The sequence below is a fragment of the Corvus cornix genome, chromosome 1 (genome assembly GCF_000738735.6).
Source record: "Corvus cornix cornix isolate S_Up_H32 chromosome 1, ASM73873v5, whole genome shotgun sequence".
NCBI classification, from domain to species: domain Eukaryota; kingdom Metazoa; phylum Chordata; class Aves; order Passeriformes; family Corvidae; genus Corvus; species Corvus cornix.
In genome coordinates, this window is record NC_046332.1 from 26617997 (window position 1) to 26645241 (window position 27245).

The 27245-nt window shown below is 38.8% G+C and overlaps 1 protein-coding gene across 1 annotated transcript in view; it reads left to right on the forward strand.

The window, feature by feature from the left end:
• The window catches only part of DCBLD2 (discoidin, CUB and LCCL domain containing 2), a 40431-nt gene extending 13239 nt beyond the window's left edge, over nt 1-27192 (forward strand). The window contains exons 2-15 of the mRNA XM_039559594.1: nt 3675-3902; nt 7272-7409; nt 8597-8648; nt 9999-10071; nt 12281-12414; nt 13057-13097; nt 15097-15312; nt 16894-17018; nt 20839-20986; nt 21399-21569; nt 22504-22597; nt 22978-23027; nt 23913-24050; nt 25075-27192. Coding sequence (XP_039415528.1) covers nt 3675-3902; nt 7272-7409; nt 8597-8648; nt 9999-10071; nt 12281-12414; nt 13057-13097; nt 15097-15312; nt 16894-17018; nt 20839-20986; nt 21399-21569; nt 22504-22597; nt 22978-23027; nt 23913-24050; nt 25075-25517 — 2051 coding nt within the window. The 3' untranslated portion in view covers nt 25518-27192. The remainder of the gene's footprint in view (nt 1-3674; nt 3903-7271; nt 7410-8596; nt 8649-9998; nt 10072-12280; nt 12415-13056; nt 13098-15096; nt 15313-16893; nt 17019-20838; nt 20987-21398; nt 21570-22503; nt 22598-22977; nt 23028-23912; nt 24051-25074) is intronic.
• Nucleotides 27193-27245: the final 53 nt, after the last annotated feature.

Below are 27245 nucleotides of genomic sequence, written 5' to 3' on the forward strand. Positions count from 1 at the left end.
CTGCATTCAGAGGTGCCTGCAGATGCATCCAGAGATGGATCATTCTCCTGATGACAGCAGTCTGCCTTCTTCTGCCAGCTGATTAAGAGGTGCCCGTGTTTCTAACACAAGTTTTGGTGAAGAGCTGAGCTTTTCCTCTTGGCTGTGAACTTGGTCCCCAGGACATGTGAAATTGGATGCGCGTCTGCAGGCCTTTTAAGTGTCAGGTGTGATGTGTGCACACAAGAGATCTGGTGCTTCAACAAAGGGCTTTATCTATCCTGCAGGTGCAGGGGGTCTGTGGTGTGACAGGGAAGTCTGAAAGAGAGCAGGAGGCTTGTTCAGCCGTGTACTGACAACAGAGGTTGTTAGCCCATTCAGGAATAATTAATTAGGGAATTGATGTCTCTCTTCAGTGTGTTCTCAAATATTCTGCTCTCACATGCACAGATTAACAGAAGCAAAAGATTCTGTGGCACTTAATGACCTCCAAATGAACGAAGTGACTGCTGTCCTATACGTGCTGCTGTAGTGCAAAGAATTGTGCTTTTTCTTGGAGAAATGGCCAAATGTTGCAAATTGCTCCCCTAATGCTGGATGTGTGTACGTGTCTCTGGAGTTCATCACTGGTGTTTAAATAAGCATGGCAGAAATGATGAAGCACCACGTTTCATGGAGAGGCTCAAGAACTGCCCTTTTATAGTACCAATACAACAGAACGTGGTTTCGTTGTTCTGCGAGTTTCACTGGAATTGTGATTTTGAAAATTTTCCAAACAGCTCATGAGTGATGCTGCTGCCCTTAGCAGACTGTATATGCCACGGTAACCTTCAAATTCTTCAGGCATGAAGTGTCTGGCATTTCTGTTATCACTAACCTAAGTGAAATACAATAAAAAGATCTAATATGTCCATTCAGAACGAGCTACTTTTAAAAATTGCCTTTATAGTAAGATGCTGCAGTTCAGCACAACTGTTTTTCCTTTCCCTCCCTTTTTAGTATGATTTGACAGCAGGTTCTTTAATAAGAGTAGAGGAGTACTTTTCCTCTCAAGTTTTCAAGAAAGCCTATAATAAAAGGGAGGTTTGAGACTGGCATTTTTGTTAAACTGTGTGAGGAAAATCAGAAAGTTTTTTTCTCTAGCCATGGGAAACAAGACATTGTTCCAAACTACAGGGGATAATGTTGTCATTTTTTAGTGATGTGTCTTTAAAAGAAAAAGCCCAATGTTTTTTAAAAACTTAAAACATTTTATTTGTATTTTATCACCTGAATGTGTTTAGTTGTTTTGGAGTTCTTTTGCTTCTCCCATCAGAAAGCTGTGCCGTGTTTGTTCATCATGCAAGCACAGTGCAGGTATTGTTTGATGCTTGAGACAGCTAAACAGCAATCTAGTGGAGAGAAGTGTTTAAATGAATGTTAGGAATGATCTTTTCTACTTTTAACTGGAGAAATTTACATTTTGGGTCAAAGAGGAGACCCAAGCTCTCCTTCGATTTCCAGCAGTATAGGCTTGAGATGGAAGAATGTGGGGAAGAATCAAAGATACAGAATCATGTGCATTATTGGTATTCCTGGTTTTAAGAAATAGTATTTGTGTGGTTACTGCATTGCAATAACAGCCCTATAGAAATGAGAAATAATTAACTTCTGAGCATTGTAGTTCATGCAAGCATTTTTATTTTCCATAAAATGCACTCAGAACAGTGTATCTGCCCACACAGGTGAAAGCTACTATGATTTCATGTTCAAAAGGCCACTGTGTCAGTGTATCTGCAGAGTATTTTCAATCTATGAGTTAATAAGCAGTTGTTTACCATGGAGTAGGAAAAACACAGAATTGGTTAATGGCTCGTTGCTTTTGTTCAGGACATAACTTAAAACTGACTGCTGCTTGTGTTGATAATTATTTTTATGTCTGCAATATAAAGAGTTTTAAAATTCTAACCCCAAATATATTCACCATGAATATATTTGTTGTTTTTGTTGTTGTTAATATAATAAATTCCATGCATTTTGTAGTGTGTGTGAGTACTTGCTTGTGAAAAGCCATTTTACTAGAAAAGGAATCTTTTATTGTTAAGTGTAACATGTTAAGACTAATCAGGAATCTGACATTTGAATGCTTAGTGGCTAATAAACCAAGGCCATACAGGTTCTGCATGATAAAACTTTCACTTTTCTTAGGTTTATAACATGCCTTTTGAAAGAAACCAGGATTACAATGATGCGTACAGCATGCGGTTTAAGTTACCTCTTTGTAATGTTGGACAGTGGTGTTTCACGTTAGAAAAACCCTAACTTACAAGAGTAATTTTATCAGCTATCCCCCAAAAGGAAATAATATTTGCCGTGGGATAGAGCAAAGTGTTTTAAAGCAAATCACAGTAATAAAAACATGGCTGAACAACAGCTTTAGAAATAAAAGTTTTGATCTCACTAAGCAGATATTGCAGTTAACTTTTCCGAAGATGTATCATTTTCATTCAAGACTGCTAGCAAGGTAAAAAGCTGCAGTTTACATCTGCGTCTGTTTATGATTCTGTGTATACCAACAGCACTTTAGCTTTTATAACATGCAGCTATCCTTCAATGTGCTCAAATTACAAGGAGACTAGTTTTTGTTAGCAGAAATTAGGTGTGTTTGCCAACAGATTAATCAGACCTGGTTAAATTAATCACAGGGGTTTTGTTCCACATCAGTGCATTAGACTTACTTATCCACTCAGTCTAACATGTAATACATTTAAGCATTTTGAAATGTACTTAAAATTCTTCAATATGCGTACAGTTTTTGTACCTAAAGCTTGGCTTACCTTTTCGTATTTAGTAGAGAAACTACACATATTGTTGTATAATATGAAACACTTTTAGCTGTCAAAACAAACTTCTGTCAATACAAATCATGGTGATCATTGTGAACGTTACTCTGAGAACATTCACCCTTCTAAACCAGCACAGAAATTCTTACACTTTTTGTGCTGCTTACTGGGGGAGAAACATGTCTAGATGTTGAGTAATTGAATTTATCTGTTTGCTCTTTATAATTTTATATTGACAATATACAATTTGTGGCCTTGTTTTCCATTTGTTAAACAAACTGGTTTTAGTACTGTTACAGCTGTTTAAAATTAATACTCAAATGTTAGGTAGAGGGCTCCAAGCTGGAGTTAGGATTTCATTTGTTGTGCAAATTCCAAAAAATCGAGTATGTGAATTGCAGCATTTAAATAGTGGTGCAGCAGGAAACAACATATTAGCAGTTTGGTAATGTCAGAGCTGTATTTAAGTTGCTGCATTTTATTTGCTGTCCATTGGCTTTCTACTTCTTTTTCATTATGTTGTCAGTACAGTAATGCAGTAAAACCAATGTGCTCTTGTTTTACTGTCAGGTTTCTCTGTCCTTTTCAGCATCTGTTTCCTTCTGTACTGTGGTGTTGAGGGAATATAAAGTAGCAGGGACACTTCCTGTACTGTCCATGCCATTTTTTAAGCCATTACGGGTAAATTTCCATCTCACTGAGGAAGCTGTAGCAGCCCTCTCTGATGATAAGCTAAGCAAAAAACATTAGTTAGATGGTTTTTTCTCACCATTGCTGTGTCATTTGCCTGTTTTCTTGCACCATGGTTGGTGTGGTGTCACGTGAGGCTTTGAAGATGAACATGGGAGCTGATTTCTTTTTCTTCTTTCCTAGGTGATGGGTGTGGACACACTGTGCTGGGCCCTGAGAGTGGGACCCTGGCCTCCATAAACTACCCCCGGACCTCTCCCAACAGCACCGTTTGCGAATGGGAAATCCGTGTGAAGCCTGGGCAGCGAGTTCAGCTCAAGTTTGGTGATTTTGATATTGATGACTCAGATTCCTGTCATTCCAGTTACCTAAGAGTTCATAATGGCATTGGCCCCAACAGGACAGAGATAGGTAGGAGCTTTAATTATCACTATTTGAGAACTGTTGTCTTGTATAGAACTCGGGTGTACTGTTGGTACTTTTGTTACTTTTTGACAACAACTGTGTGCTAAACGCAACACAGATCCTGTAATAATCTTTCATTCTTGAGATTCTCAAAGGAAGCTCTACTGCAATGTAGGGGTTTTTTCTCTGACGTTTCCCAGTAGCTTGCAAAGTTCTTGTAAGCAGTGGAGAGGGAACTGTAAAACTAGAAGCATCTTCATTTTTAAAGAAAGACGTATGTACATATATGTATCTATATCTATAGCTATATATAGATACATATCTTACCTGAAATGCCTTTCTTTTTATATGGATTCACTCTGACTTTAGCTGTTCATCTTGGTGGTGTTAAAGGCTGTCAGGCTTCAGGTGTGTAGTGCAAATATCCTCCATCTTCTGATAATGTTCTTAGATTTTGTTCTCTTCAGGAGAATTTGATGATTAGAAGTCAGTGGGGTTTTTTTCATATAGCAGTGTGATGTTATCATCTGCATCAAGGTATATGTAGAGTGTTAAGGCTCTTGTGGTTACTTTGCATAAAACTCAAAATGAGTTGTCATTCTTCCTTCTCTAAAATTAGTTGTTATTATGCAGATTAACTTTATTTTCTTTCCTGAAGCTTTAATTTGGAGAGAGAGAAAGAGAGATTTACTCACTGAGACCGTTTTTGTGCAGTTCAAATGCTGATCCCGCTAAATTGAGTCTTTTTCTAAAGAGGCTAGTGGACTGTTAGCTTTGTTAACCTCTTTTCCAACTGTTACCTAGGTAAGTGTGTGTGAAAATGAGTATGTGCTTGGAGCTGCTGAGCCAGACTTGGTCTAAAATAGGAAACACTGAATGCCTTAAATGGCAAGGAACGTCAAGTTCTGATAAGTCTATTACTCACTTTTACAAGGGACTTCATGGGTTCGAGTAAATGCCTGCTTCATTTGTTTCTCTTGCTTTTCAGCTGTGGCCTGCTGGTGTAGCAGCACAGTATGTCAAGCAAATGTGTGTGTTGTTCTGCTCTTAATAAATTAAATCACAGGACAAACAGTGATGTTAACAATGGCAAATACAGATCATACAGGGTTTGGGGTTTTTTCGTGTTTGAAGCAACAGACACTGGAGAGATTAAACAGTGACTTGAATTTTCTTGGGAGAAATCTGGATTTATCCTGAGCTTTTCCATTCAAGACTACTGACATGGTCTAACATTAAAATACTTGTTTTAAATAAAATCTGAAATTCAGTCATACCTTTTTTAACCTAAATTGACTTAAAGGTTGGCTGGTTCGATTAAAAAATAAATTGTTACTGGGTTCATTGATAAACAGAGAGGGTTTCTAATGAAGCTTTTGAGGGCTAGTGCTTATTCCAAGCCTGTTGAGTATTTATTAAGAAATCAAAAGAAGCTTCAAATGCTCAGTGTTAGGTTTGTCTCTAGTATAAGTAAGATCTAGAGGAGTTTTTTATTAGATTTCATTACAGTCCAATCACTGTGCATCTGCAGGCAGATGTACTTATTTAAGACATGGGAGTTCCCTCTCCTGCTGTAATGTTGCTGTACAAAAGCACGTGGGGTCCTTCAGTCATACAGACAGAAGAGCAATATTACATCTTCTGCACATACAGGTGACAGAGGTGTTACTGCAGTCATGCTTTGTCCATTCCTGGTGCTTGCCTTTTCAAAGATTGACAAATATCGGGCAGGAGGCCAGGGAAGAGGTAGAAAAATGATTTATAGTCTCAAAAGTATGTCTTGCTGTGAATCATAAGGTGCATCACTCTACAGTTTGTAAAAGGCCATATGTCCATGGTGCAAGCAGCACTGGAGAGTTTATCCAAGCTAGATTTAAATGGCTTGCACTGTGTGTTTGCCTGAAGAAGGGGATAAATGGTGTTTTGAGAGGATGGTCATGATGGTCAATCACGTAACAAGATCCAGTGGCTGGAAACAAAACTTTAAAAAGGGAAAAGAAAAGGTTGTGTTGGTATAATATAAATTGCATTTAAGTATTGTAAAATCTGTTTTCTGGGTTTTATTAGAAGATACCCTTGCTTTGTTAAAAAAAACCTACCTGAATAAGTAACATCTGGAAAGCTCTGAATAATGATAGGAATTTGTATTTTAACTTCTAAAATTTTTTAACATTGTTTTATTGGTGTTTGGGAGTGCAGATCACTTTTTAAAGGAAATTGACATATTCTATTTATTTTGTATTATATTTGTTAAGAGCTATTCCTGCAGGACGATGCTACTCCACTGCCTTTACTTTGGTATTGTAATTTGCCTTTATTTGAGGAAGGAGTCTTGCCTCTTTTTCTGCTATTTTACAATATGATAACATACTTATTACAAGGAAAGCAAATGGAGTGATTAGCTAAAACAGAGGCAGTGTCATTTACTGCTGGTGATTATCCACTTTGATTATCTACTGCAGAATCTTAAATAGGGTTACAGATGGTTTTTACAATATCAAATGATCAAGGTAGCCTGTAGAACGGAAGATTATTATTTTCTTAACAAGTTAATTAACTGCTCAGTACCTTTTCTAAAGTTTCTAGTTAGTAGGACTGGAGAATTCCCCATTGACTGGGGTCTGTGTAACAGCCATTCATCCATGAATGTGATTTGGTAGCAGTTGTAGAACTTTGTAGGGTAAATACTATCAACATCTGCAGACCGCAGCAGCTGAAATTGTGTTACTTTTGTTCATTTTGTATGGTAAGAGAAGTACCCAGGTACAGAACTTCTGTTGGATTTTTTTAGGTGTGACAAAACAGAAAGAGAACTAACTGGTAATGTGTATTAATGGTGCTCACCTGTGATATGATACATGTATGATACTGCTGAAATGCAGTGAGTTGTGCTTGCTGTTGTCCAGAATTAAGGAAAGTACTTGACAGAAACCATGAAAGAGTCTATGAGGAAGGAGTGCTCCAGCAGCTGAGGGGAAAGGAGGGCTTTTTTCTCATTTGCTTCTGTAGATGCTTCTCATTGTCCTAACTTGATCCTTTTCCTTGAGAGATTCCTCATGTTCTTTGAAGCGCTGACTGTGGAGGTTACGCAATGGCTAGAGGTGAATGGGATAAGGTCACATTTATCTGCAAGTGTTGGGGTGTGGGAGACCTGATGACAGTGACAAAACAAATGTGGATCTCACAGTCTGCCATGTGCTTTAAATGGTCACTAAGCACATTATTTAGTGTCATGCTCATGTATTTGCTTTTGAATATACACCAGAACTAATGTGAGCCTATGTTGCAGATGAAATAAGATGCTCAAAATTGAATAAGATGCTTATTACTCATGTTGTTTTAAGTCAATATTTGTTCTCCTTCTTCTCTTCACAGGAAAATACTGTGGTTTTGGATTTCAAATGGATGGTTTAATTATTTCAAAAAGTAATGAAGTCACAGTACAGTTCATGAGTGGAATTCACACTTCTGGACGTGGATTTCTTGCAGCTTATTCAACCACTGACAAATCAGGTATTTATAATTATTTAGTAATTTTTCTTCGCTGGCAAAATTAGAGCTATCTAGTAGAAACACAGAACTAAATAATTTACTCTCACATTCTCAAAAATAGCTTCTAAAAATTTAATATACTTTTCATGATACTTCTGTGTAGAAAATTAGACTGCCAGCTACCTAAAAGTTGCTGTAATTTTAAAGAAATGGTATCAAAGCTTGCCTTGCATAGCAGAGGAAAAATGTCAGTTGTCTTATAAATGAAAGAACTGGTTCAGATTCAGGACAAAATGCATTTTTTTCAGGCAGTAGTCAAGGTGGCAGATAGCTAACAAGTTTTCTTATCAAACTGTCTATGTGTTACACAGACTAACCTCATGGAAATTTTTATTTCAGTAGCAGTATCCTCTACTCCCTCAGCTCTTTTATTACATAATTTGCTGACTAGTTTTTTGTCTTTTTCTTGGTTTTTTTACATGGTTTTGATTACTTTAAGCCTCTGAAAGAGGTTGCTGTATTTGTTTTGCATCTCCTCCCACTCATTGTAAAGGTGAGTGATATATGTGGTCTGCAAGGAAGTGAAGGAGTGCCAGCAACTGCTTCAGAAGGCAAAAATCCTATCTGGAAGTTATTCTAAAAAGAGCAGATAAAGAGTTTCAGTTTTTAATTTTGTAGGGGTTTTGATGCTTTCCTTTCTTTATTTTGGACTGTATGTGTTGATACACAGCAGACACAAACATGAAATTTGTGTTATCAGTCATGAATGCCAATAACATGGCATTCTAACATTTGTTCACTGTGGTGCTTGGGTTCAGCACTGCAGAACCATTAAATGCTGGAAACACAGGCCTCTTTAGCTTATTAATTTAATTTTGTGAAAAGAGCTTATGTTTCTGCCTCTGATTTACTCTGAAGTATAGCTATAAATTAAAATTAAGCTGCACAGAAAATGAATTTTTGTAGTATGTAACCTTACCTTTTGTCATATTCTCGGTAGATTTCCCAGTTACTCAGACAAATTAGCAAGGTTCTACTGTAATACAAAATCTGTTGCAAGAAAATACAGTAGGATTTTTTTTCTTTTCATTCTGAGACTTTTGGTTAAGCCTCAGAGGCTCAAATGTATGTTTTCCTGCACTTTAAAAAGCATACTCAAGCTTGTTGTCTTTTTATCATCCTCTTGACCTAACATTTTTTCTTTCCAGACTTAATTACCTGTTTAGACTATGCAAGTCACTTTTCCGAACCAGAATTCAAGTAAGACTGATTTTTACCTGTTTCCTTCTCAGTCTCTTTAATGAAGTAATTTTAGTGTTTCTACTTGGCTTTGTTACTTATATCTGATGCAGCTTGAAAATTGGCCATCCAGAGAACTTGAGACACAAACTAATTAGAGTTAGAGCTGAAGAATTTTGATATTTGCACTCCTCCTTCCTCTTCCTGTCTCTCCCATTTGTGTTATATACATGCAGTATACAGTAGAACCTCGTTAATTTGCACTAACACATAGGAGCTAATATCTCATTTCCATAGAAAGAATATTGCTTTTGTAAACATATTACAGCAGGTACACAACTTAATTACTGAAATTCACATTACAGTTACCTAAGGAGCACTAAATAATGGAATGTGTTAGAAATTGCAAACCCATTTCACAGTTTGATGCTCATTAATGAGGTTCTGTGGAGACACAGAATGCTGTACATTCTGATGGGGGAAATGTGTCATTTCCCTGTTTTCTCCTTCTCCATTTCCATCTAAAGCAAAGACAGTGTTTAAAGCTACAGACTGTTGTGGATAATCTAAGCTTACTTTTTGGAGAACTTAAGCCATGGCATCATGAAACATTCCAAAGTACAACCTTTGCATTTCTCCTTCATTTTCTTAGGTTCCAAAATAGGGCTGTAACTGTAGGTTGTGGCCTTAACATGTGACGAAGTCTCTGAATCCCACTGTTTTCATGGAACCTACAACGTTGCTTCAGCTGTTGGTGAACTGTGGTGAAAATGTTAATGAGTTTACTCCACTTTACTTTTAGCTCTTGAAGATGTAATAATTTTCATGTGTGCAGTATAAAATGGCCCTGGAACATGAACACAGGCTTGCTCCAGAGGTGCTGGTGTCTTGCCTCTTGCTTTTCATGAGCTAGTGGTAATTTGGCCAGATTTTTATTATTAAAGCATTGCCAAAAGCTGTTACAAAATAACATTACTTTTCAGATGTTTTATTTAAGGATGCAAAACAAATAGATATGCAGGTCTCTAGTTCATAAAATAAAATTCATTAATATTGTTACTTATATGACTTTGAATTTACAGGAGCCATGTGGTATTTATATTATAAAATGCCAGCTTTATTAATTCATTATATTGAGATTGGGACTGTACTTTCAGCTGAAACTTAAAACATTTTCAAAGGTCTGTTCTGCTGTTGCGTACTTGTGAGTATTTTTGGTCTGGTTTGATAGGCCTTCCATTAGAAGGTATCATTACATGGTGATACATGAATAGCAGAGTGTTGTAAATCCAAAACATAGTAACTGTTCTATAACAGTAGGAGACTTGTAGGTGCACGCATATCCTGACTTGATATTTCATTCTCTTTCAGTAAGTATTGTCCAGCTGGATGTGTGATTCCTTTTGCTGGTATTTCAGGCACTATTCCTCATGGATACAGAGATGTAAGTAAAAACACCACGGGCTCGAGGGAGTTTTGGTAAAACACGTGGTGGATAATACAAGCCAGTTTTAGTTGTTGGCATTGGTTGTACTTCCTGTATGCTGGGATTTGTACCTCCTGAGAGTGAATAATATGGTACTCATTTTTGAGCACTGGTGCTAAATGACAGGTGCTTCAGATGGTAACATCTCCAAGGAGTGGTGTAGTGGAGTCTTAAATATTTTTGTAAGGCCTGCAGACAAGGGTGGATCAATCAAAAGGTTAGGTGGTTTTTCTACTTCCTGTTTTGTTTTTGTTGGCTTTCTCAGGTTAGAAAAGTGAGATTTATAAAGAAAGAACCAGTTCTTTCAATGATGTCCTCTTGTTTTTGACACTGTAATGCCTCTCTCAGCAGTGTCTCAGTGGCTATCTTAATTTTTGTTACACTTGAGAGATGAAATACTGTTTATGCTCAGCAGCTATAAAATAATTTGCACAACAAAGTTAATACTGTAACAGTAGTTCTATAAATTGTTAATGAGCATCTTTAATAATGTACTATTTACTTAAAACACTGCAAAACCCTATACAGTATTTTTCTAATGTAAGCCTTTGAAGGTCAATTAATGAGCTTGCCATAGGATGGGAGGATGTTCACTTTGTTTATTTTTAAGTGATTATAATTTTGCTAGCACTCTATTAAAAATTACATGAAATCTTTGCTTTTTATCTTAAAATACTCTTTTGATAAGCCCTTAGATCGAGCACAGAGGAAAGACAATGTAAAAATGTTAGTAATCAAAGATTTTAGTATTAAATATGAACTTGAAATGTGTCTGTCTGGTTTTCTTCCCAAATATTTGTAAATCCAAGGCTACTTGCTTAAACAATCACCTCCATGTAAAAATGTCACCACAGTGTAACTGTGTTATATGTCCTGGTCCACAGTGAGTCCTCACTAAATGGCTGCAAGGTCATTTTTGTAGCTGGTAACAAGATGAAATTGATTCTCTGCCTCACAAATTTGCAGCATCTGTGGGAGTTCTGCTTGTTGGGAGTTTTTTTGCCAAAATCTGGAATAATTGTTTTCTATGGAGGAAAAGGAAACTTAAGGAAATAAATGCCTTGTGACTTTCTTTTTGTATACTTTATCACTCAGAAAAGGCAGAGAATTTCCCAGAAGTCAGGCTGTGTGGAAAGAAATGAAATTGTCCAGCACTTTAGACCAAGTTTCAGGTAGAGGTTTCTCATGCATCTCTTTCAAATGTACAGGAACTGGTTGCTGCTTTAAAAAATACCCAAAATCTTGACTCTTTCCTGTGTGACCCTAATGTCCACAGTCCTTGAGGGCTCGGAGCTCTCATTGCTGACATCTGGTGAGTGGGGAGGTGAGAGCTGCATCTCCTGCAGAATCCTGTACTCTTGCTTGAATGGAAAGAGGATCCCAGACCTGCTGGATGTGAGCTTACTCTGTGCAAGCCTGAAGGACTTGGTGTCATGAGTCCCACTCACTGTGGCACAGGCAGCCTGCAAGCCAGGGAAGTGTCACTGTGACATTTGTTGGTAGATTCTGTCACCCAGGGAGAGAAGGCAAGAACATGATACTATGCAAAAACATTTTTTATCACTGATCTTCACTGCCTTGTACAACATAGGTAATTGACTTGTTTAGGATGAGTTGTATGCATTACCATGGCTTTATATGGATGAGAGTGCTGGATGGTTAAACCATGTTTAACCCCAATTTAAGATTAAAAAATACAACCCCTTGGCAAAAAGCTACAAAATCTGCAGTGCATCACCCCTTAATTTTGAGAAAATAAACAAACATACTTTCAATGTGCTTTCTATTAAAAGGTTGTCTATGTATTTACATCTTCAACTTCTGTTGTCTAACATAATTTGTTACAGGCTGAGCCTGGCTGTCTGGCTTCTTCAGACTGATTCACCTTGGTGTTGGTTTGAGGTTATTTGATTACAACAGTTACATTCCAAATACATCTGGGCAAGGACACAGTGAAATGTAGGGCCTTCTTTTTATGTTTTTTCATAAATTCAGTATTAAATAAAGGTGAATGGTTTCTAAATAACCAAGGTAACAGTTAACTAAGAAGAGTCTTTTAATGTAACAGTAACATGTAATTGGACAGTGTAACACTTACAATATGTGTTGTAGTGTTTAATTTATTTACTTAGTAGTATTAAATTTTTCTTTCCCTCCCTTCTTCAAGTCATCATCACTTTGTATGGCTGGTGTTCACGCAGGCGTCGTGTCAAATACTCTGGGTGGTCAAATTAATGTTGTAATCAGCAAGGGCATTCCATACTATGAAGGTTCCTTGGCTAACAATGTCACCTCAGAAGTGTAAGTGTCCTTTCTATGATTTCCTTATCTTTAGCACCTTAGAGGTAGTGTCTCACTGAGGGATTAATTTCAGCTAGTGCAGCTCCGTGTTCCCTGAACAGGTTCTCTTCGCTAAGTTTCTCACACTTTTGCTGTGGTTTAATTGTTTTACCAAGTATCTTTAATCTCTAGACCAGAAATTATCATTTTCCTAATTCTGCAAGGAGTTTTTACCATCTTGGCCATAAATTCCTCCTGGTCTGTGGAAAACCAGTAATTTAATGGCAGCTTTTCAGTTGCAGGGAAAGAGTGTAGCTTGTCATTGTATTTTACGTCCCATGAATGAAAGCAATCACAGGAGATTGATTTGTGTTATTGTGATTAGCTTAATTTGAAAGGAAAGCATTTTAACTGAAGTCTTGCACTTTGCTGGGTAGATGTTTGTTTGAAATTCTTTAACCCAGTATCTCTGGACTAGATTTCAGTTGAGAAGGTGTTTGTACTGAAAGCGCTGCAACTTGCTGGCAGGATGTTAAGTGCTTGTTCAGGCATATGTGCATAGGTTTCAGTGGCCAGCAGTCAGACAAGAAAAATAAATTGAAGACAATTTGTTTCAGTTTTCCTCACTGGGTACTGCAAAACATCATCTTTTGTTCTCTGCAGGGGACCCTTATCTACAAGTCTCTTCACCTTTAAGACGAGTGGTAAGCGTTATCACATGTATTACATGTTATAGCTTTCATACAAACTTTGTGAATAGAAATAAATGTGCAGGCATTTGATTTCTTAATTTTTGTTCTCATTTGTGAGACTTTTTTTTTAGTGCATTCCTCAATAATGTATATTTTTTAATTGTTTTACTAGCTCAATTTGATGATTCATCATCACCCCATTTATAGGTACAGTGATATTTAAAGTAAGCCTTGCTTATCTGCAGGAAGAGATTCTTTCAGGTTATGTTCCCTGTTGTAGTCTATAAAGTGCCTTGACTCTTACACTTAAAACACACTGCTAAAGCAGAGCTGGGCACTTGAGAGTTGCTCTCTATTTGTAAAAACTGTATGTTCTAGTTTTCTTCCAGGTTTACTCCTTACTTTCCTGGTTGTCTATTTAGAAAGCTGGAAGAAATCTCAAAATGATTCCTCACTTTTGTCCACCCCCTTTTGGCTTCTTTATCTCCCATTTTTGTGCAACTGGATGCTATGTGATAAATGACTGTCTCTCTCGCTCTGGAAGGGCATCTTGGGCCTTGCTCTAAGTTGTGTCCTTTCTTGGCTGCTATGTTTTGTTTTGTCCATGTGTACCAGGTTGATGATTGGTGTAACAAGTGTTGACCCTTTTTGAAGCTTTACTGCTTTGCATGTTTTTCTTTCTGTCTTACCTGGTTTTCAAATAAATTGGCTGTAGTTTTCTAAGTGGAAGGTAGTTTTCCTGTAGGTCACTTTAAATGCCATCTCTGAGTGGATGTTGGAAACACTGTGAAGACAGGGGCCTTTCCTTAGTCTCTTTAACTGTTTTAATAACAATGTAAAAACCATAAATCATCGTGTCTGCTTTTCACAAAGATAAAGTTAAAAAAGGAAAGAGGGGGAGTCATGCACCTACTCTTCAAAAGTAAACAAATACTTTTCCTAATACATAAATAAAAGGGACAGTGAATGGGGATATAAAGAGAGGAATCTGATAGGCAGGAGTGTTTGGTGATGGAAATGTATAAACAAGCAAAAATTAGAAAATACAATGCACATAATATTAAAATTATTTCTCTCCCAGACCTCTGCAAGAGCTGAAAGAAAGAATTACATATCTGGTGTCCTTATGCATAGAGAATATTAAACACAGTGATCCCAGGCAGGGTTTGCTGGGTTCTTTTGTCTTTCAGAATATGATCTGACAGTGTGTATGAAAGTAATTAAATGGCCTGGAAATTGGAAGAGATAGGACAAAACGCTGATCTGGACTCTGAATTTCAGTGATGTGAGAAATTATTGAATAAGCTAGAGACAAGGTGCAGGGAAGGAGAAGGGAAACTAGGCTGGGTTGTTCCACAGGCCTGACTGAAGGCAAAGATTGCTCTGTGCTGATACTTCTGGGGACTGTGCATTTGAGAGGGGAAAACTGTTGGTATTACAGGACAAGAAATTGAGCCCTGAATTCAGGAGATGTTCTTTAGCCACTAGCAGAATTCAGTGTGGGAAGAAACTAGTAAGAATGATGACCAGAAAAATGTAACTAATTTCAAAGATGTATTTGAGCTCAAGGCCAGGATTATGACATGACTTCCTACATGCTTTGGTTTTTTTCAAATTAACACTGTGATCCTGGGGTTGTTCTAAAAACCCAGGAAATTATATAGACACAAAAAAGGAACAAATGAACCAGTAGTCTGTTTCCCATTCCTGCATGAACCATAGATACTCTTAAACCATGAAAGGTCCCCGGTGCTTCTCGTCGAGTGCTCTGTGTGACTGTGGTGAGGGAGAGAATACCCACATTGCTCTTGGAACAGGCATAAATCATGGCATTCTCATGACTAGTTTGGTTCTAGTATCCCTGTTAGAAAGCAAAAGACAGTGTGTTTTGTTGGTATTGTTGTTACGGAATAAATTTAGACAGCAGTTTAATATTTGCATGTAAAATCTTAAAATCCAAGCAGCGTAACGTCATATCTCATTTTCAGTCGTCACCTTTTCTATTGTTCAGGTTGCTATGGGACACTGGGGATGGAATCTGGGGTGATTCCTGATTCCCACATCACATCATCATCTATTCTTGAGTGGCCTAACCAAACAGGACAAGTAAACATTTGGAAACCTGAAAATGCCAGACTAAAAAGGCTTGGACCTCCTTGGGCTGCTTTTATCAATGATGAACATCAGTGGTTGCAGATTGACTTGAATAAAGAAAAGAAAATAACAGGTGAGTGAATCTGATGTGGCTTCTCAGCAGCTTTCTAAAAGTTTGGTTACAGACATCCTTTTTTCCAGTTCTGGGCCTTTAGATAAAGCTCGGGTGGCACTGAATTTGGTTCCATGTCCTAGGTATATACACTGAGGAACCTGGAGCTGAAGAGGTGTAGTTTCATGGCAGAAGACATCTCTTCCATCAGAATTTGTTGAAGTGTTTCCTGTGGTTTTACTGGATCCTTGGTATTTCCCTTTTCCTCCTTACTGTCTCCTTGAAGGTGCAGGTGGAAATCCAGTCAGCTCAGCCCACTGGTACCTCTGATGCAGGTGTACTGATTGTGTTCCTAGGCTTTCCCTACTGCCCGTCACGGCCGCAGTGAATCCGACAGCAGGGGTAGGAGCAGTTCCAGTGCAGTGTGAGGGAGCAGCAGACACGGGAAGGCTGCTGGCAGCCTTCCCTTCACCTCCTTGCCTCAAACGGGGCTGGGCCCAGAGCTGGGGACTGCAGCCCCCTCAGCAGTCTCTGCTGGGCCTTTCCAGAGAAAACAGGCCCCGCAGTGCAGGCTTAGGCAGGTTAGGCTGTGCTCCTTCACAGAGGGGGTGATTTTAGCAGCTGCGTTGATTTGGAGAGACGGCTGTAGGTGCTGTTTCCCAGGCTGCTCTGGATGGTTTGTTTTCTGTACTGGGAGTTGAGCAGCCAGCTCATGGTTACCAATTCCTGTTGACTGCAGTGTTGCCCATTCCAAGTAGTGAAGCACTGGTTGGCTTTTTGGGTTTAATCTTCATGAGGTGTTGGCATTTTGGGTTTAATCTCCAGGGTAGCTGTGCAGCTGTTGTATCTTCAGTGCCAATGTTAGTGTTTTCTGGTTTCATTGTTCAGAGGTGATTTGCTGTTGTTAATGGGCATGTTTGTCATCTGATGTAAATCAAAAATAAATTGGATTTAGGTGGAGGGCTTCATAGGGTCCAGGGCTTAAAGGCTATTGTGAAACATGTTCTGCTGATCAGTTTGGGTTTGTCTTTCCAAAATGCCTGAGCTGGTCTCTGTAACCTCAGCTGCACACCCTCATATCAGCAGCATGGCTTCCTGCCATTAAGCAACTTGGGTTTACCAGTGGCCTTTGTTATTACCTCCCTGGGGACTCTTTGGATTTTGCATTACTCCTCTAATTCCTGTGCTAATAAGCTTTTCCAAAACAGCTTTCCTGTGTGAGTTGTGCTGCAGCATCAGCTGTAGGAAGCTGCAGTTCTTTCAGTGGTGCCTTTAGGTTGGCAGTACAAGAAGGGCTGTGTCAGCAGCAGGGGACAGGAGTGGGCTGTGGTCAAATGAACGGGCTGTTTCCATCAAGAAATGGGGGGAAAAGGGCTTAGCAAGGTTATGTCATGAAAATTAAAACATAGAGTAAGTAAAATGATTACTAAGTTTCAGTTACTGTGGAAGTTTCAGACCCTGGTACTTTGGGTAAAACTTCCTGAAATTAACTGGACCTGTGAAGACTCTCAGCTATGCAACTTTGGATTCAAAAACTGATCTGTTAATTTTTACAAAGTGTTACCAGTTTTTGGTCTTAACTGGGCGCTTCAAATTTCACAGGTATTATAACTACTGGATCAACTTTAGCAGAGCACTACTATTATGTCTCAGCCTACAGAATTTTATACAGTGATGATGCACAGAAGTGGACAGTGTACAGAGAACCTGGCATGGATAAAGATAAGGTAAAAAATACCACATGCCTTGTAGGTATGTTCTATAGAGATTTCACAATTGTAAATACAACTCATTTTGGTATGGTGAAGAATGATTAAATAACTCTTCAGTGTTATTTTGAATCATAAACAGCAGGAAAATATGACCATATGCAAATATGTGAGAATTTGGACAGTTCTAAAGCTCAGATATTATTTTTATTACTATTTGGGGTGGGAATATTCTATACAAGAAACTTCTGTTGCCAGTGGTACTCTGCGTGGTACTGCATCACTTCAAGAATAATTGTATTTCTTTTAAAATAGGCTACATGTTTTAAAATTAAGCTTTACTTTCTTATCCTCTTGTGGTTACAGAATAAATGTTAGGGGTTGTATAATTTTTCATGTTTTATGTTTTTGTCAATCTCAATTTTTAACCAAATGTTGTTAAGTTTCTTATATAAGAGAGTAGCCTTTGCAGAGGGTGTATGTTCAGACTGCAAATGTTTTGCCACACAGAAAAAGTCCCTAATGTTAGCAGCAAGATAATCTTATTTCCCCTGTGTTTAAAGTTCTGCAGTATTTAATAGACAGTAAAAATGAGAAAATTCGTGTCTTTCCAGTGGTTCAGATCAGATTTTCTTAAAAGAAATGACAGGATTCCTGATAATGTGACTGCAGCTAGATTTTCCTTCTTCTTGTTTTTAAAATCCTTGGTTTTATTTTACCTTAGTTCTGTAGGCCTGTGGTATTACATACATGTAACTAACTACTAGCCTGGTAGTTTTTTAGAAACAGGCTTTAAGAATGGTCACTCTTTGGCTGTCCTTGGTCATCTTCTCTTTACTCTGGGTTAAGAATGTTTCAAGGTAGGATGTAGCATCCTGTTGATGAAGTAAAAGGCTGAAGTTTGTTAAATTAAGAGATTTTTGAACACTGAACATAATTGCAGTAGGAAACCCTTGAAAGAGAGGAGGAGAATTTACAGGTGGGTCTGAGCCTACATGTGAACTAGAGTGACTGTTGGTGTGAAATACTCAAGGAAAAATCCAGCATATTTTGCTAGTTTTGAGTGCCCTCTTATGGCCATAAAATAAGATCTCAGTTAGCAAGCTGCCTGGATTTAGGCTTCAGTGTTAGTTTGATAATTTTCTTAAAAAATCTTTGCAGCTCTTGCCTTGAATTTGAATGTTTTGTTCCTCTTGCATGCTCACGAAATGAAACAAATTGTGGAGCCTGAAATTACAGGCAACAGATCTTTCTTTGCACTTTGTGTGTCATTAAAGGGACAGGGAATGAAGAATCAGAGGTACCCAGAAGTGGCAGCTGTATTTAAATGACAGAAAAAATGGTTCAGTCTGGTTCAAAATAGCAGATTTTCTCTCCATCTGCCATCACCTCACTTGAAACAAATGTGCTTTTGGATGCATCTGTTTGCAGGCTTCTCCCTTTGAGAACAGCAGACCAACTGGGAGGTGCTATTCCCTGTTTTTTTGAAACATATTTGAAATTCCTAACATTTTTCAAGAGAATAGAAGCTTTCCAAGATTTTCCTATAGTCCTTTTTGCAAATACCTTTTATAGGTTCGGCAGTGCTCAAGAAAAACTTTTCTTAACTTTTCATATATGAAAAAAAGTAAAATGTTTGAATTGGGGGGAAAAAGACAAATCAGAGTTGCAGGTTGGAAAAGCTTTGTCTAACAGCACAGAGGGAAATGGAAAGAGTTTAATAATAAAAAGAATATGAAAGTGATTTCTCCTGAAGAAGTTTGTATTGCATTGATCTCATAAGCAAATTTTTTTTTAATGCAAAAATTAGGGTAACAAAAAATACGGAGGTGCAGGTAAAGTTAAGTTACTTCTGTAACACCAGACACGAAAAGCTTGACTGATAAAAGCCTGGACTAAAGATCTTTACTGTTAATCTTTATTGAAGGTAAGAGTCATCATTGATTCTTTTTGCCCTTGCTGTTATATGCTCAGAAACCTCAGCCTCAGAAACCTGAGCCTCAGAAACCTGAGATTTAACTTTCAGAGTTGGGCATCTGTCCCTAATCTGTAACTTCTGCATGTGTTGCTTGGGCAGCCAGATGTGCCTTCTTTTGGTAATGGGCACTGGCAGGCACAGCACAAGCAAGGATGCAGTACAGCATCCCCACAGGAAGTCACTTCTGTAATTTGCTTCTCCCTCGCATCCTTACCAAAACAAATAATTATTTGGTGAGATCTGGAGCTACAAGCCTGTCATTAAAAAAAAAAAAAAGGAAAAAAAAAGTAGTAAGGGAAAAGTGGCTGTAAATTGAAACCCAGTCTGCTGTGGACACATGAAATACAACTAACTACTTGGTGTTATTCATTTATTTCCAAAATAACATCATAGGCTTGCCCCCTGCATTTACTTTGTCTTCATTTGTTGCTGCTAAGTATATTTTAGAATAATAAGCTTAAATTCAGGGCAGGGACTTCTTCTGAATGGATACTTTCCTGGAATAATTTTTCAGACCTGTAGGGATGTTCTAGTCATTTTCTTCAAATACCTTAAACTCAGGAGTGCAATACAGAAATCTCTTCTCTTGTGTATCAAGGTTGAAACAGCAGTGATTTGCATTGATCAGAAATGTGCTAAAAGCTCTTGACTGCTCCATGTTAGCCAGACACATCAGCTGTTACACAATGCAGTGCTTGTCCTTAAGAATGGCAGGGTGCTTTATTGGTTACCAAGTGGTGTGAGTGAGCAGAAAATTCCTTGTAATAATGACTTCTTCCTGGCAAGTGTCATAATTCTGTTCTGCACTGTGTCCACTGTGATTTGCTGTATCAAAAATGCCTTCAAAAGAAAGAACTCATTTACTGTCACTTCAGTGGTGCAGCAGCACAACAGAGTTGCATGGGCAGGGCCAAAGCCCCACTGCTGTGCACTAACATGGAGGGACAGCTCACTTCCTACCAAAAGGGATGGTGCCAAACCAGTCCTGCTAAAGGAGAGGGAGGGTTGGAGTACTGGGCCAAGCTGCTGTATTGTTTTAAGCAGCTTGGGGGTGAAAAACCCATGGTTAGCTGTAAATTTGTCAGTGTGCTTCCATTGCATCTTGCAGGGACTCTGCTCACTGCTTTTAAACTTCAGCCAGACTCATTCTGTATTGTCACATTTTGATGAGTTCTTTGTGTGCAAGCATGGCAGTGAAGGACCAGCTTGAGCTCATCCTTCACGCAGCCGGTGCCCTTCTCTTGCAGAACCTCATGGCTCCAGATGAGACTGAGAAGAGCTTTCACGTTCTGAGCCCAAATTCTTTGGCTGTGGCTCAGCACTTACAGGCAGCAGCCACGAGAGCACAGTGTGGTTACACACTTGAGGGTGCCTCCCAATGCTTTCTAATGAACACCATCCTCAGACAGACAGTGCTGAACTGCTGGGCTGTGTGAGGGCACCGCTCAATTCCTGCTTGCACAGTGTCACAGCTCCTTGCTATCCATGTATGCTTGAAAAGTTAAGAGCAAAATCCCAAGAAAGGACCCAAGTTGGAATGACTCAGTGCCATAAACATGTGAGATGTGTAACAGCAGGCACTGCCTGGGGAGCATCAGTTGGATACTACATGGTACCTTTACTCTGAACTATGTAGCTGTGTGCATGCATGTGCACACAGCTTTCTTTATTTCATTTAGTTGTAAATTTAATGGGGCCAAGGGAATGGACAAGTGCAGGCAGCAGCACTGTTCTGGGGTGAATTGGATCCTTCACTGCTTATTCTTCCTAAATAAAACATCAAAATTGGTAGTAGTTACTTAATTGCTATTGTGTTTGTAGAACATAATGTTTCTCTCTTTTTTTCACCTTCTTTTCTAGATATTCCAAGGGAATACTGAATTGTACCAGGAAGTTCGCAATAATTTCATTCCGCCTATTATTGCACGTTTTTTTAGGATTAACCCCGTAAAATGGCACCAGAAAATTGCAATGAAAGTAGAATTGCTAGGATGTCAGTTTAGTATAGGTAAGACAACTGAAAGCTTTCAACTGTGCAAGATAAGAAATGAAACTTGTAAGGTTGTAAGTGAAATTGTTAAGGTTAAAAGTTATATTGTGGGTATATTTTCAATGAGATTGAAGTACTTTTTGGCTGCATAATCATTCTGTAACTGGTACATCTGAGTTTATCCAAAAGTTACTACACTTAACCAGGAAAATACTGAATTTTGGTGTACACAAGGTAATTTACAAAATAAGTATGTCGAAAGACGCCAATCACTTGCTTTCCATGTCATTGATTCCTGGAGGGGGTTTCCTCATTATGTAATGTGAACAAAAGCTTTATAGCAAACGGTTCCAGCTGTCTTGTCCTAAAAAGGAGATATGGAAAACTAGCACTTCCAAGAACTTACCTTATAAATTCTTTTCTTCTGAAGGTCGTGCTCCTAAACTCACCTTGCCACCACCACCTCAGAACAAGAATGATGAGAAGAATGCTGACTTCATGGATGACTTCATTCATTCAGTGAAGACTTCACTGCAGACAGATAAAACAACTTTCACACCTGAAATAAAAAACACTACAGTGACTCCAAGTGTAACCAAAGGTATCCACAGTTAAACAGTAGAAGTGTTTGGAACTCCTGATAGCGCTTTGGCCTATATTAAGTATGCTTTCTGAATTGAAATTTTCTCAAAACTTAACATACTACAGCAGATCATCAATATTTGATTTCTAATGCTTTCCAGTTATTAAATACAAGTATGATAAAAGATGTACAGTTGCATACTGCATGCAGAAACAAAAATAATCTGCCAAGTAATATATAAATATATATATTTTATATATATATGTATATATAAAATACTTCCATCTTCCAGAACTTCTTCACACTGAGTTCAGCTTTTGCAACTTGGACTTCCCTTCTGAATTAATCAGGTGTAACTGCTTTATTTAATAATTAGAATAAAACACCTTTGACATAGAAAATATTTTCTGGAGCAGTCTTGTTGACATGAAATTTGAAAAATGTCACCTGGTGTAGTCATTTCATTTGTCGAAGAAAACAGTCAGAAAAGGGAGCAAAGTCACTGCAGATGTGGGCACTGCTGAAGTGTCCTTTGGATGGCAGGGGACAGGATCACACACACAGACCCAGCACAGGCTGATTGGGATTAACTGGTAAGGTACTGTGGAATTTACTTCTTAAAGTAGGTTCAAACTTAAGTGGTGGCACTAAGGGATCTTCTGCATAAATAACAGAATACATTGTTGTAATGGAAAAACCATATATTAAAACAAACTGGTTGATTATGATGAAAAACCCTTCAAAACCACCAGCTGTGCATGCATGTAGAAGAGCCAGATGTTAATTGAAGCCTGCACTGTGGGAGCATCCAGCAGAGTAGCTTAGCTGGGGGATCTGGTGTGATAGACACTAAAAGTGAAAACTCTGTGCTTTACCCAAGTAATTTTCAAATCAAAAACTGATTTATGAGAAGCTCTTTCTGTCTGACACCACTCAATTTAATGGCTTTCAGATGTGGCATTGGCAGCAGTTCTGGTTCCAGTGCTGGTGATGGTCTTCACTACTCTGATTCTTGTCTTAGTTTGTGCGTGGCATTGGAGAAACCGGTAAATGAACAGATGGATGAAAGTGCTTTAAATGAATGTTAGCCTGGTGTGTGGGAATGAAATACTGCATGTGTTGCTGTGGGAACTCTGTGGTCTGCATTTGTGGAAAGAATGGCATTCTTTCTGAGAAAATACACTCTTGAGTAGCAAGGACAAAACAGCTCTTTGTAACTGTTTTCATTAGAAGTGTTTTGACTAAAATCTGGTTTCTCTGGTAGCAGCAGACTGGTGAAGGCAAGCCAGGTTACTGGTGCTTATACATTAAATTTGAGGACCAGTTACAGCCAAGGTGGTAGTTGGTCAGCATTAATTAATGCATCTTTTGATAAGCAGACTAGCTAAAATAACCCTTTTTCCTTTTTTTTTTTTTTCTTTCACAGCAAGAAAAAAACTGAGGGCACATATGATCTACCTTACTGGGATCGTGCAGGTAACAAAATGGTTTTATGAAACCACTGACTCAGCTTGTTTTGTTCGATGTGTATTTCAGATTGCACTAACACATCTTCCAGATGCAGAAGCAGAAGCTTCTCTAATGCTAACTGAGGGAGGCATAGCAAACACTGAATGTCTTTTCTGGACAAACTTCACTCCTTCTTTCTCTGATTTCTTTTTTTTTTTCAGAAATAGTAAATGTCGTGACTCCTGTTAGAGCTGACAGCTTCATGGGGTTTTTTTAGTGAACAAAGTATAGAACCTCTTAATTATACAACACGAGAGGAAAAAAATTTATAAGGAATGTCTTTATACATTCCATAATCATTTCTTTGCTACTTTTTTTGTCCTGGAAAAAATCTTTCATCTTGGTGTGTAAATTCTGTCAAAATTTGTCTTCATTGCCCTAGTAAGCATGTGGGATTTAGGTATATCTTCCATCATATTGTCTTGGGCTTCACAAACTTGGGGTGAGACAACTGCACCAAGGAGCCCTTTGCAGTGGTCCTGAAACTGCCTGTGCCCCAGTGCAAAGGGCAGCTGCAGTGGTTGGGTTGGTACTGCTGTATGACTGTGCTTCACTTCTCTGGCCTCGTGTTGAAAACTTGCACATCTGTGTGTCTGCTTACTGGCAATCTTAAGTGTGTCTTACCCTTTAGACAAGGAACCTTTTAATGCCCTCACTTTGATTTGTTACGTGTCTGTTTCTGAAAAGTCACAGCTTTGTTGTCTTAAGGTATTAATCCAAATAGTGATAATTGAGTTATTTACCTGCTTCAACAAAATACAAGCTGTGCTGAAAAATATTTTAGTAGCTTAAAACACAGTATATACACAATCTTGGGTGGTTTGTTTGTTGTTTTTTTTAACCCATGTGAAGGATGGTGGAAAGGAATGAAGCAGTTTCTCCCAACCAAATCAGCAGAACATGAAGAAACTCCTGTACGCTACAGCAGCAGTGAAATCAGTCACCTAAGACCAAGAGAAGTCCCAACAATGTTGCAAACAGATTCTGCAGGTACTTTGTGGGCCATTTATATATATATATATATGACATGGCAAAAAATGTCAGGAATCTGGCTACATTTAGTTATTTTCTGGTTTTTGGGGGGAAACAGGAGAAATGAGTAGTTCTGTGGGTAAGCATATATCTTAAAATGCAGGCTTTTTCAGGTCTGTTCTCTCATTCAATGTGCTGTAGATAGACACTTGCCCAAGTTAATGCAGTTCTTACCTTGTTTTTAAACCTCATAAAAGGTTAAAGAATTCTTTTGATTATATTTTCATGCACTATATAATAATTTGATCACAATATTTTTATGCACGGATCCGAAATGTGATACCTGATTGTCTACCCTCACTATAAGGGTTAAATCATACTTTTGATCTGGAAAAGGAGGATTTATGGATAGTGGCACATGCCCTTTCCCTGGTGACCCAGGCAGGAGAGGAGGATGACTGACTGTGCCTTTGGTTCTGTGCTTACCTGCTGATGGCAGAATTGGGCAGATGTGCAGGAGTTACAGCTTCATGGCAGGCAGAATTACTTTTCTCCTTGTGGCTGCTTGTCTGTTTTTACTCAGCTAAAAATGTTAGGCTTTTCACTTCCAGCTTTTGTAGCTCAGATTATCTGTTGAGCTAAAACACCTCAGCCTGACTACATGCATGTCCCCTCAAAGGACAAACCCCCCAGCCCAAGGACCACTTTTCATCCAGACACAGGCAGAATAATTTTATTTGAATCTAATTTAAAAAGAAGAACACTTCAATAAGCTTTATTTTCAGGCAGATTTGCAGCATGGGAAATTGCATCTCACCTGGGAAGAAGCGTAAATCAGAGAAGTGGGAATGTTTTGGCTATTCCAATGGCTTTACCTGTTGAGTGGAAAGGAATCCTTTTCCAAAGCGATTGGCACTGGTGGACAGAGATGGACCACTGCTTTGATGTGGGATAATGATCTCTGTGAGACTACTGGCAGGTTGTCTGTAAAACAATCCATTAACCATGTTTATATTTTGTTTTGTTGGGGCTTGCAACACAGAATATGCTCAGCCCCTGGTAGGGGGAATTGTGGGCACACTTCACCAGAGATCAACCTTCAAACCAGAGGAAGGAAAAGAAGCCAGTTATGCTGACTTGGACCCTTACAATTCCCCCATCCAAGAAGTTTACCACGCCTATGCTGAGCCACTGCCTGTCACTGGACCCGAGTACGCCACTCCAATCATCATGGACATGTCCAGCCATCCCAGCACACCTCTTGGCGCTTCTTCCATTTCCACCTTCAAAGCTGCAGGGACTCAAGCTCCTCCACTGGTTGGAACGTGCAATAAACTGTTATCCAGGACAGACAGTGCATCCTCAGCACAGGCACTGTACGATATACCAAAGGGGCAGCTGGGGCCAGGCAGTGCCGACCAACTCGTGTACCAGGTGCCGCAGAGCGTGGCCCATCCTGGCGGGAGTAAGGATGAACAAAGTTAGCTCACGAGGAAGGTAGAATGATGACTTGTTTCTAAAAGCCAGTTCCATAAAGCTCACAGTTTCATTCTTTTAATTCCATTGTTTCGATAGTGTTAGTCTTAAATCATACAATGTTGATCCAAAAGATGTGGTGTGGGAGGTCTGGGAAAACAGTAATTCTGCCTTTCCTCAAGCTGTCTGTACAATTAACAGCTTGTCTCCTGCAGAACCGTGGACTTTTTTATTACTACTGTACAATTGTCTGTCTGACATGAGAGAAGAACTCTTCATGATTAGCTTCAGTAATTCACAGATGTGAATGATCAATTGGGAGAAACAGTTGGAGTACAAAAGCCAGTCATTTCTTCCTAATGGTACTATTTGTTTGGGAAAAAAACCCCACCCCAAAGCCCTTAATTTCTGTGCAAGCACTACAGCTTCTAAAATTCCTCTTTCCTTATAAAACGTCTGCACAACTTTGGACTTAACAAGCTAAAAATCCTTTTAGCTTCATGGCGTAAAATAGTTTTGATTCCAAATGGTATTATTTCAGCTTTTGTTAACAGAATTGGGAATTGTCAGCTGTGTGTTCCTCAGAAGGTTCCTGCCTTCTTGGTTAGCCTTCCAAAACTACAAGCTGCTGTGTGTACAATCTCTTTTCTGCCTCTTCTCCTTAAGCCACTCAGTCTTATTCTTTCCTGGGGGATCCAGGAGGCACAGAGTGGCACAAGCAAATTACTGGCAATTGCTTTTACATTTTTCCTGTGCTGTGAGGGCCACTTGAATAGCATCTGCCTCCAAGTCAGACTTCCCTGATGCTCAGTGCAAGAAGCATCCAGGGCGCGGAGGTGACTTGAATTGAGAAAGGCCCTGCCCTGCCCTTCCCCAGAGTGTCCCATTATTCTGTGTTCAGGTGTGAGTTTATACAAAGATCTGTACATACTTTTGTGAGTGCTTAAGGAAGCACACAAATATTCTAATGGTGCACATTTTGTGTTAGACATGCATTTAGCACATATGGTACGTTTTAGCACAACTGACAAAATTTAGCCTTAGGGCTTTTTTAATGATTGTTCTTATTAGAAGCATGAAAGATTCCAAAACCTTTGCAAAAGAACCAGTACTTTTCCAAAGAGTGTCCGTTTCAAATGTATTTATTGGAATTTGTGTCTTTTGAATGTTCCAGTGTTCTGTACTATGAAAACATTGCAGTCAGTCATTAATTGGGGTAATGTAGACTCATTTTAGCTAGGTAATCACAAAATGAAACCAATATGAATGTCATATTTGCCATTTTTTATCTTGTTAGAAAAAAAAGCACAGCTTTCTTACCTAAGTAGGAGGAAAAAACCCCACTATCAAAATGCTGTATTTTTATTCTAACAGCACTGTTGGAAGGATGCTGAATTAATTCGTACACGTGAGACCCCCTCCCTACACAGTAGCCCAGTTTTATGGACTGCAGGAGTTAATGTTTGTTTTTGTGATGTAATTCAAAGCCTTGTTTACTGCCCAGGTCCTTAAACACTGTGGAGAACATCTAAATGGAGATTGCAGTGCTGTTCAAGGGGTTGCCACCATGCCTTAATACCAGTACAGTATCCTCACTTAGCACTTGAAAACCTGTTTGCAGAGGGGCTGTATATAAGCTCTCAAAAATTACTTGTGGCCTGTTCAGCATCTGTAATCTGTTACATAGAATCATAGAATGGCTGGGGTTGGAATGGGCCTTAAAGATCATCTAGTTCC